The sequence below is a fragment of the Rhinolophus ferrumequinum genome, chromosome 8, assembly GCF_004115265.2.
Source record: "Rhinolophus ferrumequinum isolate MPI-CBG mRhiFer1 chromosome 8, mRhiFer1_v1.p, whole genome shotgun sequence".
Lineage (NCBI taxonomy): Eukaryota > Metazoa > Chordata > Mammalia > Chiroptera > Rhinolophidae > Rhinolophus > Rhinolophus ferrumequinum.
In genome coordinates, this window is record NC_046291.1 from 51805971 (window position 1) to 51822663 (window position 16693).

General features: G+C 39.7%; 1 protein-coding gene and 1 long non-coding RNA gene across 10 annotated transcripts in view; one reads left to right on the forward strand and one right to left on the reverse strand.

Moving 5' to 3' along the window:
- The window catches only part of LOC117026186 (uncharacterized), a 34562-nt gene that overhangs the window by 16839 nt on the left and 1030 nt on the right, over window positions 1–16693 (forward strand). Inside the window, exon 2 of the long non-coding RNA XR_004423715.1 lies at window positions 14705–14761. This is a non-coding gene — a long non-coding RNA (uncharacterized LOC117026186). The remainder of the gene's footprint in view (window positions 1–14704; window positions 14762–16693) is intronic.
- The window catches only part of RAPGEF4 (Rap guanine nucleotide exchange factor 4), a 278945-nt gene continuing 263478 nt past the window's right edge, over window positions 1227–16693 (reverse strand). For 7 of the 9 annotated variants that reach the window (XM_033112741.1, XM_033112745.1, XM_033112742.1 and 4 more), the window contains 3 exons: window positions 16400–16464; window positions 5581–5635; window positions 1227–2616 (listed from right to left, as the gene is read on the reverse strand). In XM_033112741.1, coding sequence (XP_032968632.1) covers window positions 2489–2616; window positions 5581–5635; window positions 16400–16464 — 248 coding nt within the window. In that variant the 3' untranslated portion in view covers window positions 1227–2488. The remainder of the gene's footprint in view (window positions 2617–5580; window positions 5636–16399; window positions 16465–16693) is intronic. The other 2 variants (XM_033112744.1, XM_033112740.1) reach the window with 2 other exon arrangements.

Sequence of the window (16693 nt, forward strand, 5' to 3'; positions counted from 1 at the left end):
TGGGATTGGGGGAAAGGAGTTGTCAGACATAGGACGGCTTTTGAGTAAGGTAGAAGCAGAGTAAAACAAGAGCAAGGATGCCCAAGAGATCGGCTCGCAGCTTCATTTGTCTTTTTTTTTTTTTTCATTTGTCATTTTTAAAAATGATCTAGAAAAGGGAAAATATACAAGTGGAAACCTTACAGCTGGTATTGAGGTCTATGAGATAGGGAAATGCTGAACAATAATGACTTCAAGAAAATTTATTTTTTCTCTAGTAAATTCCAAGCATTGTGCTTTACTCAGGTAGGAAGCAAACACTGTATGATATAAAATCCTTGCTCCAGAGGACCTCGGACTATTACGTAATTGACACAAAAAAGCATTTGCCTGCTTTAGCATTTCTCAAAGTGGACTTGCATGTGGGATGTTAAAAAGGTTTAGAGTGGGACCTCTCAATATGTTAATGAATACTAGGAATCATTTCTAAGAATGCGGTGTTATTATGCAGTAGTTCCCAGATTTATTTGACGATATCATCTTGGTTATGTTTTTTGATTTGCAGTGTGTGTCTGGTTTTGGATGAATGGAGTGTGAACTTGTGAGACTAGTATAGCTAGGAACATACTCTGGATAATGTATACATTATGGAATAGACATAGATGTCCGGAACTTAAAGAATTTTGGAAATCTCTTCATCAAATATTTACGAGATGCTTAAATCACTGAGAAATGGTATGACGCCCCATACCTGGCAGCTCTAAAATCCTTCATAGCAACAATATTCCTAATAGCCAGAAAGTAGAAACAAGCCAAGTATCCATCAACTGATAAATGGACAAACAACAGATGGTATAGTCATATAGTGGAATACTATTTAGCCATAAAAGCAATGAAGTACGGATACAGGCTACAACATGTATGAAGTTTGAAAACATTATGCTAATTGAAAGAAATCAGACACAAAAGACCACATATTATATGATTCCATTTTTACAAAATGTCCTAAATAGGTAAGTCCAGAGACAGAAAGCAGATTAGTAGTTTTCAGGGGTTGAGAGGAGAGGATAAGAAGAGACTGGATAAGAAGGATAAGAAGAGAGGATAAGAGGAGAATAAGAAGAGACTGCTAATGGGTAGAGGGTTTCTTTTAAGCGATGAGGAGAACATTCTGGAATTAGAATGTGATGATGATTGTACAACCTGTGGATACAATAAAAACCACTGAATTGTACACTTTAAAAGGGTGACTTTTATAGTATATAAATTTTATTTCAATTTTTAAAAATCCAGGACCCCACCATACCAAATGGTTATCCCTTCCATATTATAGGAATTGAGAACACAACCATTTCTTGTCAACAATTATATTTAATGAAGATAACTAGCTGTTATTTACAGAAGATATACATACATACAATTCCTACACATTAAATGTAGCCTAATTGTGAAAACAGGAAAAAATGTACTCCAAAATTACATACTAAATAAAATAAATAAAAAGTAATTATTTGGCACAATATCTATTATGCAGCAAATAAATAACTATATCATTGATTGAATGAACTATTTACAATCTATTTGAAAGTGCAAAACAATTGCTGAAAATTAAGGTATTTGTAATAACATTTAAGTCCAGAAAATATGTTTTTTAATCAGTAACAATAATTAGCCAATAGTAAAGGTTTTTAATGCCCAGGAAAATATTTTAATTCTGAAAAATGTTTTGTGCATATTGTGCTCTTCTGAAATGTTATTATTATTATTTTTTTTTATCTCAATGCTGGCAATTTTAAGAACCTTGGAGTTTCTTAGTGGAATTCTTATGTATGTCATCCTGATTTGTAAGTTTAAAAAAGTTACATTGTAAACATAAATATTATTCTATATATCATTCAGAAATCACATACTGGTCCTCCCTAAATTACATAAATAGCCATAATGTTTTATAGTGATAAGGTCAGGTTCAATTCCTTTAGAGGTAAGACCATGAAGATGGACGAATACAACCTATAATTTGGATTTACACGAATTCCTCAATACCTTCCCCAAACCCCATGCTCCAAATCAAGATGTTGAATTCAAAATTATGAAACTATATGATCACTGATGTATCCAAATAAAACCCATTTGTTGCACATCTCACCCTGTAAACATTCTTTGAAAAGATGTCAGGGGATTGATATTTCTCTTGACAATGGTATTTCTACCAAACTCTTCATTGTGAGTCTTATTTTATGTTTCAGCAAAGATGGCACAATTGGAAATGAAATTGGGTGACTACAAACTTGGGATTCGTAAGCTAGAAGAGTGCAAGCTTTAGGCAAATCAAATCATTTCTTCTCTTGTCATGAAGCTGGTAAGCTGAATGCAGCCCTGAGGTATCTCAGGACGTGTTTTTGCTTGTTTTGTAGAATTCTCTAGTGATAATACAGTCGGTAGTAGCATAAATGCCATTTTTGAAAGATGCGGACTGGAGGCAAACCATTGTTCTGGGTACTTTAAATGTCTATGGTCGACGAGGCTCTAATCTGTGTGACATCTGTGATAAAGTTCTCTGGTTGTCAATCACATTTAATTGCCGTACATAACTCCGGACATCCTGATGGTTCTTATTAGCTTGAGCTGCATCGTGATCTGTCGGAAAAGAGCAGAATTGGCACTGCGTGATATATGCATGTAAGACACCGCTTTATTTTCTCCAACTATTTATTACATTTATTATAGATTCCTGGGTTCTAGCAAGACCTTTCATCAACATCCATATTCATTTAAATGTTTCCACTTGGATGATCCATCTCCTCCCTCCCACCCTTTTCTTTCTTGGAATCACCTATTTTGATAATTTTCCTTTGCATTGCATGTTCTAAAAAAAAAAAAAAGAAAAGAAAGAAAGAAAAAAAAGAAAAAAAGGCACCAAAAAAAGTGAAAGCATCGCGTGAGAGTCCCTGGTTATACATTAGAACTGTTTCCCCTTACCATCACACCTGTGTATCACACTCTGATTTCTGCCCCCTCTGACCCAGATGAAGACTAATGGCAAAAGACAGTTGTCATTAGCTCCTAACAAAATGCACTTAAAATCTGGGCTGAACTGAAACCAGCCAGTAAGTCTAGTAAGTCTGACTCCTCTTGTTACTTGCATATAATATACAGTATTAATTACTGCATAGATTGTGTGTTCTTAGACACTGTCCATATTCAGCAAAAAACACAACTCATGGGCTGAAGTCATGATTTCTGCTAGACCTTTGATTCTCTGATGCTACGAGTTCTAAAATCCTGGCTACTATTCTATTCTCATGCACTCTCCCAAGCACGTGAGCCATGGAGCTACCTGAATTGACTTTATTTCCCTAAAACCAAGCTGAAAGAAGAATCAAATGCCCCCAGCCCTATGCAAGGAATACACATGAATGAGGAAGGCCAGTTTGACAGTGGAGAGCTGGAAAGACAGGTCCCTTCAGAAGTGACCACTCCTCGTCTGCATGCTGCTGCCACGTGGGCATCTGCACCCCCAGTGCCAGATCTCCCTGTTTCTCTAGAAAAATGAGAAGTCTGAATTTCTTCCCTGGGAATTTAAATGGTGACATTATTTTAAAATAAAAGGTGAAAAAATGCTTGGCTTAGACCCAACACCTCCGTCGTTGTCCTTGGGCCACCTCTGCCCGTGGATCACCAGCGTGGGGCTCTTGTCTAGTAGGACACAGGGAGTGACTGGGCCAGAGCCTGGACTCCAGACCAGTGTCCTTTCTGCCACAGCAAGCATCGTCTGCAGTCCATATATGCTTCTTAGATCCACAGCCCACTCCCAAAGACAATTAGAATGCCATCTGCCTAAGGGGTGAAGGGGAGTGTTGCAGATCTGAACACAGAACAGCAGAGAGAAGATACAAAGGCCTTTACTGATTCTAAGAAGAAACTCATCAGTATAATTATCACATATAAATAATACCACAGTGTTTCATTTCCTCGCTTCTCACTGGCAGTGTACTCTACATATACAATGTACTGTAATTACATTGTACATACTCCCGCAACGTTTATGAATCTATTCCTATAGCTTTATCTATAGATTGTTGACTTCAGAGCTGAGCAGCTGTTGTTTACCAGTAGTTACTGATAACTTCAACAAATGCAGCGGAGAGTTTCATTCATATATATATATATATATATATATATATATATATATATATGTACTTTCCTCCCCCCACAGCTCTAGGAGAAGATGTAGGTGAAGGTAGATTTACTTCCAAAGAGGCTTATGGAACAAAACATATTCTATCATAGTTCTTGGACCTGTGGACCTCATTGAGAACTTTCTCAAGGCTGCGAACCCTGTCAGGCATGCAAAATTTGGCATTTAATTTCAGGAATTTCCTGGACCCCCCGCCCCCTCCAAAGGGCCACAGATTTTAGATCATAAAACCTCATTGCAGACTAGCACCACTTATATATTCTCATATTCACTTACGTAACTGCTTTATGACCATGTCTTTATACATGTGATAAATTACTATGAAGAGATATGAGACACTGTAATTCTGGCAGAATCCACACAGGAATGGTTGATCATGTGCAAGACTAGTCTCACTTTGGAAGGACGAGAAGGTACAATCATCTGAATCAATTTTTTAAAGGTCTACTTGTTCCCCAAACCGAAATTATTTTTCCAAGATTTTTTTCCATTGTTCATTTCAAAAATCGAACATTTAGCAGGTCTGACGTGCCATGTCAGCAAACCCTTGCTTTGGGCCGGCAAAGATAGCCCTGATTAATAAAACGAGAACTTTTTAGTCTCTTAGCAATAGGTTTATTGGAGGGATGGTACTAGCAGCCTCACAGTCAAGTTTATGTCAAATTATCGTGTTGACTTAATGAGCCAAACTTCCCAGGGGCCACCTTCTCATTCCCAGCCCAGCTTGAGGGAGCCAAAGCCCCACCGCCGCCCAAAGTCCCCGCCCAGAGGAGACAGCAGCACTGGTCTGGCATGCTGATCGGGTGCCATGAGGCAACCTAACTCCCAACAGTTTAAAATTCCTATTTATTTGTAGCAATAGTTTTATATGAAAGCACGGTAGTATATCAGTTATTGTGCTATCAGTTGAAATGTAAGAAGAGCACCTTAAATTTACCGGGGAGTACTAGAAATATAACATAAATCCCAGCTATGGGACCTTTTACAAATGTGCTATACACATTAATGCATTCTTGCAACACTCCAACAAATATTATCTTTCCCAGTTTATAAACGACAGAACTGAGTCATCAGGAGTTGATGTGAGTGTCTCAACATCATGCAGTGAGTCATAAAGAGAATTGGTTTGAGGCAGGATTTGTTGGCACTCATGCCTTAGTCGTCTCCGGCCACACTGGAAAGAGCAAATTCATTCTCTTTAAGTTCATTCATAAAATAATATTCCTATGGTGGGTTACTTTAAGGATTTACTAGTTGTTAAACTTAAGGCCCCTATCTCATGGATTTCATGGTACAAAGTGTCTTTGACACGAGCAAATGTTGTCCAGACTTCTACAATGTCTCATTAAAAAGGACTCAATCACCAAGATCCATAATGCAGCATACGGTGGCAGTTAACTTACTGAAAGGTTGGCTTCTGCAGTATCTCACTGTTCTGGCAGTGTTTGCAATCATACGCTGAAAAGAATAAAGAAAAGAGAAAGACTGAAATGCAAGTAAGCTTAGAGCATATCCCAAGAGGAAAACAAACCATTGTTTATTTTAGCAATACCGGGTACCCTGTTCTGAAGCATCGACTATCTGGAAGCAACTGGTTGATGTAGAACCTATTGAATTACTTCAAAGAGGCACCCACACTTACACACACAAGGCATTTCTCAGGTGAGGAAGACTAAGGGTGTAACTACCGTCTAATTGTTCGCTTGTTCCTCAGGACATAAAAAGCAGTCTGCTGTGCCTGAGACTGTACCTTATTCCTCAGGACTAGCTTTCACCTTCTGGAGGTCACTGTGGTTTTGTAAGAGAGCTTGTAACTATCCTCGATTTGGGGAAGGGTTAGTTTGTCAAGTTCCTCACAGTAAATAGGACTCAGTAATGAGGTATTAGATTCTATTGACAGAATAGTCAGTCAAAAAGTTCTACCTATACATTTTTCTGTACACTGTATTACTGACCTTTCTAATTGTCCAGAAAAAGTGGGTGTTTTAATGTTAATCGTCATTATTTGATTCCCTCCCTCCTTTCTGATTATAGCACTAACACATGCACATTTAAAAAAATCAGAAACTACAGAAAATGTTAAGAGCCAAGAAAATCATTTAGAATATCACTTAACAGAGTAACTTCATTAATTTTTTTTACTTCACTAATATTTTGGTACATTTCTTTCTAAACCTTTACAACTAACTATATAACAGGATATTTTTCAAAAAATTGAAATTATATATTTTTGTTTTGAATTTTTTTCACATGGCATTGTGACTACTTTCCATTTGCACTTTAAAACATTTTTTAAATGAGAGTAAATATTCAATCATATTGATGGATCACAATTAATTCAACCTTTTGAATTTTGTCATTAAGTAATCTTCTTAATTTTTTTTGTAAAATTTTGGTTGCCATAAAGACTCACTAGGAAACATTTTGTACGGCACTCAACTTAGTTAAAAGCAAAAGAAGAGAGATAAAAAAGGGCAGCACAGAAACATGAGGAAAAAAACATCAGTGAGATCTCAGCACCATTTCTTAGCCAGATATACATTTCTTGCTCACACTATTTTAACAGTAGCTGGATCCCAATCTCTGTGTCTTGTCTCAGGATACCTTTGCTGCTCAGACTCGAAAGGGGATCCTGCAAAGATGGTGGATTAATTCTAACACTAGTAGAAAATTATTAAAGCTCCATCCTGGAAAAGAGACTTTCTAATCTCTGAGTGGCTATATAAATCCAGTCCCTACTTTCTTCTCTCATGCACCCTTGGCTTGCCAAAGCGTAGAAAATGACTTTGAGAAATCTTATGTAATGTTAAAACGATGTCAACTTATTTGGAAGGACAAAAATCCTAGGAGAGTCAAAGCTTTAGAAATATATATACGTGTATAATGAACATTCATAATACCGCACTGAACACTCCATCTTTGAGGACTGGGAAGCATTAAGTGACATGTCTACATTGGATAATTTCTCATACACAAAGAGGCAATTGGAAACGTTCGAACTTCACGTTCATAACGGATCCTAAAAACCATCACATCTGTTGATCAGCATGAAAAATATATTACAAATAACTCCAAGAAACTGTGACATACAATGTATAATTAGCCTCTGATATATGGAGCCCTGAAATAAACAGTTACTATGATAATTTTCCTGCTAATTTACTTTAAGTTGTTTTTTCATTTCTCTAAAGGCTTTGCATCCGAAGGGCACAAGTATATTTCGTGTAGAATTATTGTAATTCTTCAGATATTGAATGGAGTGTAATTACTGAAAACCCTGGGAAATGCTGCCAGTATGCCCCTCTGAAGAATAATAAAACAATTAGTAGGGGTCAGAAACCTCTTCCTATACCATTTTGCAGGGAGTAATTGTTCTGCTTTTTAGTTTTGAAAGCTAAAACATTTCATTCTGACTTTGGTTTTAGACTACTCTTTACAGCTATACTCTGAGGCTTCATAATTTTTAGCTCATTATGTAGTTTAAAATGTGAGAACAATTGTTTAAATCAGTAATTTCCAGCTCTGGAGTTCATTCTACCTTTCCAAATCTTTGATTAATTTTAACAATGGCTTTAATTTTGACGTATCCTTTTTAATTGTACTCAGAGATAACTTCAGTTTAACTTTGAAATCTAAATCTGGCTTTGCAACGAGGTCCATTCTTTTCTTTGTGAGGTCTGCCGGCACCATGTGTTGTACTATGGCAGCCCTCAGAAACCGTGTGTCTGCCCCACTAGCATGGCTGGTCAATGCAGAGCTACAGAGTGGCTTTACAAGGCCAAAGAAGGGTTAACTCCACCTTCTTTTGCACCCACTGCCACATGCGGTACTTAATAGGCTACTGACAATTATACCCAACTACAAGCACTTTCCCGAGTTACTGAAAGAGGTTTCAGAAGTCCCCAACAATCTCCAGGGTACATAATGCCTTTTATAACTTGCCTACAACCCTGAGGCTTCTCTGTGTTTAAATGCAACCAGCAAGAAGGAACTCATCTCCTCCAAGGACGGCTGCTTTTGTTCTTACACTTTTTTATGAGCAGTTTCTTTATCATTTTGAGTCAAAATCTTTCCCCCTTTGCTTTTCACCCAATGATTATAGTTCTGAGCTCTGGAGCCACAACAAGTGCATGTTTAGTTCCTTTTCAACAAGATAGTTCTTCAAATACTTGAAGATAACAATCATGGACATCTCTCCACCCCCGAGTCTTTTTTGGTTGGCCTAAATATTGCCAATCTTTTCCTACCATTTTTCATAAGACAGACTTCTGGGCAGTCTCTAGTGTGGTGTCCCAGACTAAGCAAATCACAGACTGCAGAAGAAATATTGTTTTCTTTCCTTCATCTAGACGATGCTACACTTCTCAGTCCACAATTTTTAAAAAGTCACATTACTGACATCTGTTGAACTGATAGTGAATTCAACCTCTCTTATTACTTCATGGAGCCGCTGTGTGGACTCAGCTTCCTTCTCTGTAGATGTGCAGTTTAATTTCTTGTGCCAAAGCAGATGATTTTGCATTTATCGCCACTGAAAGTCATCTAGTTGGAGTCTTTCTATCCTTTCGCAGAGTTATACCTCCCACATGATTCATTAGTGTTCTCAGTTAAGGTTGGCAGAAACTAAGGTTGAAGAGACATAGGCTTTATTTTTTCCAACTGCCACAGCGGGGACAAAGCCAAAGATTATAACCTAGGCCTCATGGTCGTGTCGGAGCAGGTTGGTTTGCCCGGAGCAGGCCAGGCACCTTGCCTGTAATGCCAGTGGGAAAATACCTGATTACTCCAAAGCAGAACTTCTCATCTTTTTTTTTTTTTTTTGCAACCAAGCAAACCTGAAATTTATGACACACTCCCATTAGAAACAGGCTTATTAAAACAGTGATTTGTAATTCAGGGGCAAAGTGCGGAGAACATGCTTTAGAAGGCGCTCTGAACCATAAAGGAGGACAGCATGAAACCCCTCTCCACGTCGGAATTGATTCAGATATACCTCCACCCCCTGGAGAGAATCACCACCTGAGGGTCTGCTCATCAGACTGTCCTCAAGGATTCTAACCAAGAAAATAGTCCAGAGTCAGAAGGCCAGGGCTCCCCTTGGGAGGTCCACATTTCAAATTTCACACAGCCACCACTTTTTCTCGGGACTAATTCTAAGTACAGGCCTTCAAAGCTTACTTGCAAAAATTAGTATGTTCATACGGTTCCTCACCCACAGAGCTGAGAAATGGGCCTGACTAAAAGCTGATGAATTTCCCTCAGGACATGAACTCACAGAGGGAGGCTCAGAGAGGAAAAATGAGGTAGCAAGTGCAAGACTCTGTAACTACCCTCATGTATTTAGTGCTTTATCTAGCTGAAAACGGAGGGATTCAGAAGCTGACGTTCTTTGTGGGGCCTGAGTTGCAGAGTGACCGGAACAAAGATGCCGTCCAGAAGAAGGGGAGACCAGCTGTCTGCACCCCAGCCTGGCACAGGCAAGAGAACCGGAGGCTCCCATCCCAAACACAAAGTTTCCTCCAGCTCTGATGCAAGTAACTCCCCTTAAATCCAATGAGGTGTCAGAGGGGCCTTTTCTCAGACCAGGGCCTTGGGGCCTGAGCCTCCCCATTTAGCTTCCGGTGGCACCTTCCCTTCAGGAGTGGTCTGGTCAAGTTATACCTTCACTCCGATCCAGACGAGCTGATAACCTACCAGGGCTTTACAGCTGTCTCCAGCTTTTCTGGCCAGCTCTGTACTGACTTTTGTCCCCCATCCAAACTCTGCCTTAGCTATTCCGTCACTGAAGTGGAGCAGCAGACCTTTCTGTCGGTTTTTCAAGTTCAGACCAGCAGGCCCTCCAGGCATGGCCACCTCGCACTGCTAAACTCTCTCGACCTCCCACTCACAGGCAGACGCCAGAAAACCCCCTCTTCTTAGGCTGTGCCGCCTCTCTGCTGGCTCTCTCAGGGAGCTGCACCCAACCTTAGCCTCTTCTGAACGTCTGCTCTCAACAGTTTTCGTCTTTCCTTCTGTTGCCCTTTGAGATCTTTACCACCCTTGTTCTCAATGTTGGCCAGATTCCCTCTCTTTTGTTATTTCTGCACCTACTGGTTTGACTCTGCCTCCCGTCTGTATGCCTATCAACTACACAATTTCAGTCAGTGATTCCTGGCTTAGCAGGTGCAAAACCACCTTTACACTAGTTGACGATTTCACTCAGACCTTCACCTATCTGGGATATACATGGTTTTTTCCACAACAAGATCCAGAAATATATAGTCTCTCACCAGAAAGACTGTGTCCATGATAGCCACCACGTAGAAATAAGTACACAGGAAGGACCAGTGATGAAAGATAACAAGGCCCGGAGCTGAGCCAGCCTTCACTATATGTGTCATGGAGGAAGAACCCTTCAATACCCGAGAGATGTGTGACATACAGATACAGACGTGTAACACGCATGATGGTATATCATACATGTGACCACGGGACGTGGCAGCTCCGGGTGTGTCCAGGCACATGTAGAGTATTGTGCATGTCCACATGTAGGGGAGGACGCTGAAGGATGGACACTGTTAGCACGTCAGGGCGGATGGGAGACAGAATGTGCTTAGGAACAGATGGCGAAGGGGTCATCTTGCATACAGCATCAGTAATGCAAAATGCTTGGGACGTTTAGCCTTATCAAAGTTTCTAAGGAAATAGAAAATAGTTTTGGATTAAATCTTTGTTACATAGAATCCTCTAAAAATGCTTTAGTGCACTGTCCTATCTCACTAAGTTGGGCACTGGAATATGATTGGGTTATTCTTTTATTCAACAAATATTTCTTGCATATTTTTGATATGCCAGGCACATTTTTTGGGTGCTGGAGAAATATCAGTGAACAAAACTGATAAGATACCGTGTCTCCCCGAAAATAAGACCAGGTCTTATATTAATTTTTGCTCCAAAAGATGCATTAGGGCTTATGTTCAGGGGATGTCATTTTGAAAAATCATGCTAGGGCTTATTTTCTGATTAGGTCTTATTTTCAGGGAAACACGGTACCTGGTCTAGGATGTTTACATTCTAGTGGGGAAGGCAGACAATTAAGAGGCAAGTAAAGAAGATCATCTCAGATCGGGAAACCAGCCGTCAAGGCAAAGTTATCTGTCTCAGAGTGCTGGGTGTGGAGGGTAGAGGAATGTCTGAAGGGTGGTCAGGGAAGCCCACGTGGAGGAGGGGACACACGAGTGGAGATCTGAATGATGAGAAGGAGCCAGATAGGCGAAGACTATGGGAAGACAGTTACAGGAAAAGGTGATGGCTAGTGCAAAGGCCCTGAGGCAGGAAGGAAAAGAAAGAAGGTTGCTATTGTCAACTTGAACTGAGTACAAAGAAGATGAAGTATGTGATGAGGCTGGATAGGTGCTCAGGGTGAGAGGTCTGGATTTGATTGTAGTATGTTGTGGTATTTAACATGGTTTTATTTTCCTCTGTATGAAATTATCTCTTTTCATTTTGCTTTTTGACATCTTTTTTATTATTACTGTGAACTAATTTTTATATCTTTTGTTGATTTTTAGTATTTCACATCTTTATGTTTTATCTTCTCAACTGCATACAATCTCCTGAAGGCTGAGGATCACTTTTGGGATTTCTTTATACTTCCTGGCAAAATTCTTTGCCTGGACACTTTACACATATTGTATTGCTTTGAAACATACCCTTTGAAAAATTCTCATTCAGCCCAGTCTGTGAATTCTATATGAAGAAGTAAACTTTCAAAGTCCTCTTGTAGATTTCTATTGTGTTGGAAAGGTCTGGGAATTAGGTTGATTTCAACATTTAGATTTTTATTTGGAGATTCTTTTTTCCATAGCTTGGTATAAGTCCAATGCTCTCTCTATGAACTTGTAATAGTATTATTGGTGACAGAAAACATATTGTTGCTAATTGTGCAATGGCATGTTAGGTATACTGAAGGGGAACAGAGTTTGTAACCCCAATATATGATTCTTTGGGATATTGACTATTTTAGGCTGGTTATTTTTAAGGCCCAGAAGGCTCAGAAAGAAACTTTGACTTTCCCTCCAACTGACTAAACGAGTTTATGATAGAAAGCCTGTTACAGGAAGGAGCTATTATCATGGATGAGCACAGCTGACCCTTAAACATGGCGGTTAGGAGTTGACCCCCCTGCAGCTGAATGTCTGCACATAACTTTTGAACCCCCCAAAACTTAACTACAGTTCGCCCTTGGTATCAATAGGTGATTGGTTCCACGGCCTCTAGATACCAAAATCCATGGACGCTGAAGTCCCTTATATAAAATAATATAGAACAATGCATACAGTTGGCCCTCCGCATCCATGGATTCCCAACCACAGATCAAAAATACCGTTTCAACTGTGGTTGGTTGAATCTACTGATTGAAATCCAGAAATACGGAGGGTTAACTGTTTATTGAAAAAAAAATCCACAAATAAGTGGACCTGTGCAGTTCAAATCCGTGTTGTTCAAGGGTCAACTGTACAGTTTAATCTGAACTAGATGTGATAGACAGGGAGAAACCCAGCAAGGCCCGTTTGATCGAAGACCTCTTGGTGTCTCACTGTCTCTAGAGGTCCCAGCAAACATTTGTTTACTAAACATGAACTTTTTTCATCTCCCTGTGAATTGCTTTACTTCTCCTGAGGTCCCTACCTCCTTCTCCTTAGTCCAGAATGACATGTACACCTCATTATGCCTTACTGTCTTTGGAATTCGGCATGCTTATGTGAATTCCCCGTACGTACATATTAAATTTGATTTTCTCCACTTAAGATTGTCATTTTAATTATTCTACCCCCCATAAGAATCAAGAGGGGAAGGGGATTTTCTCTTCCTCCACAATATAAAAATAAAAGGATTCAAAATATTTCTCTTTCTTAATGAATTAGCTTCTGTTAATGTTTCCAGAAGTACAGAAGTGCACAGCATTGTTTCTCATTCCAAATAAAATGACTACCTTAAAATAACATTCATAAACAAATACACCTAAATATGGGTGTGTCTGAAATAGAACCAACCTCCTAATACAGTAGCAACTGTGGCTATCAGCATGCTTTATGCAGCCTGAGGTAGTGGCAGCCGGCCAGCATATTATCTTCTAATCCATTGCTAGTCTACCTCCTAAATGTTATAAATATTCATGTATGCCATAGAAAACTACAAAGGGCTTTATTCAAACATTTTTTTGAATACTCCTTTATGTTCCCCCCAAATTAAAGAATGTCTGCTTTTTTTTTGTTTGTTTGCATAAGGATCAGAGTGTGAATTCTCTTTTGTTCATACTCATACATCCTGAAAACCAATACCAATATGCAACAAATTCTCTAATCCTTGTTTCATACCTCAAGGGTGAAGAGGTTCAAAATAAAAATACTTAGGGTTGGCGTGGTAGTTTGCTGTGACTGTGCAATGCTGCCACCAAGAAGAGGCATCTGTGTTCCTGGCTACCCTGGTGACTTTTGCCCCTGGCTAGAGCTCCCTCTGGGGATACAGCCTAGCAGCCCCACAAAGGCTGCCAGCTCTGCTCATCACCTGAGCCTTGCCAATGATTGACTGGGAAGCAGCATGGCCATGAACCTGAAAAGGGAGCTGTATCCTTCCTCAGGACACACAGTAAGAACAGCAGCCACTAGTGGGAGTTGTAAGTGTTAGTGGTGGTGCTATGGGGACGGGCTGGGCTAGTTTATGGGGACAAGGGGTTGGACAGTTGACAATAAGTGCCAGGTTGGTCAAAGCCAGGTTTAAAAAACATAACCAAACCGTTTTGAAATTCTATTTCATTTTCCAGTAACTTCTAACTTATGGAAGGGCAATTATAAAATTAATCTTTCTCATGGTATGATTGATTTATCAAATGAAATAAAATGTATAGTAGTTGGAGCAGAGAACAGTAATTTTATCAGTATCCTTTCTCCCTTTCTCTTTCATAGTAATAGAACCCCCTAATTTTTAGTGGGGCATATGGATACCCAAAATAAAGGCTACATATTCTAACTCTTCTTTCATGTGACTACATTTCTGACCAATCAAATGTGAGCCAAGTGGTAAGTGCAACCTCAGGTCATATCCTTACAGGGAAGAAGTGTGTCTTCACCTTTTCCCTTTCCCCTTGCCTCTGGCTGGAATGGGGGTCTTGGTGATTCTCCATGTTGGATCATGTGGATGGTGAAATGGCAAGAGAAAAGCCTAGAACTTTGATCACTTCCTGAAGCAGAGCTACCATACTGGCTTGGACCTTTAAGTGAGATAGAAATACATTTATCTTGCTTAACCCACCGTAAATTTGGGTTTCCGTTATTGCAGCTGAACTGCTATCTTAGCTGTTCCTGTAGCTTTTAAGCAAAAGTGGACTCTGTTTGAGAGCAGGGTGTGAAGGAACTCTGTCCTCCCTGCGAGGCATATAAGAGTCCACTGCTGTGGGCATGAAATGCAGAAATGGCGAAGGAGAACCCTCTTAATGTCCACTGAATACTGAATCTTGTACACTGAGTCTTGACTTTTCCTTTGCAGGTTATGGGTGTGACACGAAGATCTAAAAACCCAGATGAAACAAATCCTCCTCAACGGGTATTTTTGCGGTTCTTGTTTGTTCTGTTTAGTTAACTTTAATAATCAAAAGTTCTACAGCTCAGTCAACTCCTTAGGAAAACATGACTTCGATATGTCTGTGCACATGTATATTTTATAGTCAAATGGTTGGCTTAGCCACCCCTCAGTCTGCATTTCTACATAAGTGATCCAGAAGGTTCTACGCCTATTTGCTAAATTTTTCATGTCTGGGAAACAGGTTTTCTTTTGAAAAATCAGGGAAATATGTTTAATTCTCCACACTAACAAGTGAGCAAAGAATGTTTTTCTTTTACTTTGATCAAAGAATTATTAAACTAACACGCCACTAGAGATGTTCCTACACGACCCTTGGTTTTAGGGCCGCTAATACTTGCCCTCTAGTATGGAGTGTCTTTGAGGAGTGTGGACTCATGGCCTATTTCTTTAGAAGCTTAAGACATGGGAACCTAGCACCCAACAACTGCTGTACGTCTTTATCAGGCTGGGCTTTGCAATAAGCTCATTCCCAAACCTAAATGGTGTGAGCCTCATAGGATTATTGCAGAATGTTTCAAATTCTCCTGCAGTCATATGTACTATCTGGATTTCAAGATACAAACAGAAGAACAGTTTTCTGATACGACTTCTATAGCATTGTATGGCTTATAGGAATACTCATATACTCTGGACCCACCAACAATCTCCAGAGATGGATGGAGCAGGCATGATCCCCATTTTTTGTTGGGGAAACTGACCTGCAGAGAAGTTAAGGGACCTGCAACCTGATGACACTGAGAACTAAACCTCATGTCTACTGAACTCCAAGTCCGGAGCTTCTCCTGCAAGTGCCACATTCACCACCATCAACCACAGCCCGGGCAGATGCTCACCCAGAGAGATGACACTGTGACACCCCATTCATCCGAGGGGCAGCCAAATGATTAGAACACAATGGAGCATTCCATGAACATGCACTATGTAGCCAAAGAAAGGTTTTGGCAGGACCTGCTTTATGGCTTCACAGAACATAAGAAAATAAACGGCAAAGAAACTAATGCCAGATAAACACAGCTCTTTTTGGAGGGGGGTGTGGGGGAAACCACTGGAAAATTGTGAATATGTGCCCGTTCCACATCTGCTATTTAAAAGAATCTTTTTTCAAGTTCCTCCTCTGAGCTTGGGTGAACTTTATTGGAATAAACAATACATATTTAGATGAATACACCATAGTAAAGATCAGCTATGGAGTTGCTTTTTACCTACATGCACCGAAGTCAGGCTCAGTAGATAAACATTTCAAAGGCATCCTGGGGCCGTCTAGCTCCACAAACCTAGCTAGCTCCACAACAAAACAACATCATGAATGTCGCTCTGGAGCTTTCGTGCATTTTAGCAACAGGCAGCCAGGGACGAAGCGCAGAGTATAAAAGCTAGCTGCTGCTGTGAGCCGGGGCACAAATACTATTCAACCTCACAAAAGAGAACTGACAGACTAAAATAGGTAGCCAATTTGAACCAAATATTTCCAAACTCCTTTATGTGGAACTACCTTTTTAACATGGCAGCATATATGGAAATTATTTCCTTTATTAGCACAAATGTAAATTTTATTTTTTTAAAAAACCATTACGGTTAAGGTTATAATACTGTACGCACCATTTTTTCGAAGTTTACTAGATTGTCAATGAAAGTCTTGTTCCCCTCATGAGTAAATGTCATGTCTGCAAAAAAATAAAAGTCACATCCTAATCACTAATGTCATACTAAGAAACCACAATAGCACCATTAGATTATGATGGAGGATTTGCATAACACGGCAGTTAAAAAAAGCTGATAATAGTTCCTTTTAAGTTAAGGCTTTTACTTTCTAAAGCCCTTTACCTGAGATTAGTACAATTTTCCATCTAACCCTCTGTTTCACTTTCAAGTCTTCCCAATCATGGACTCCCG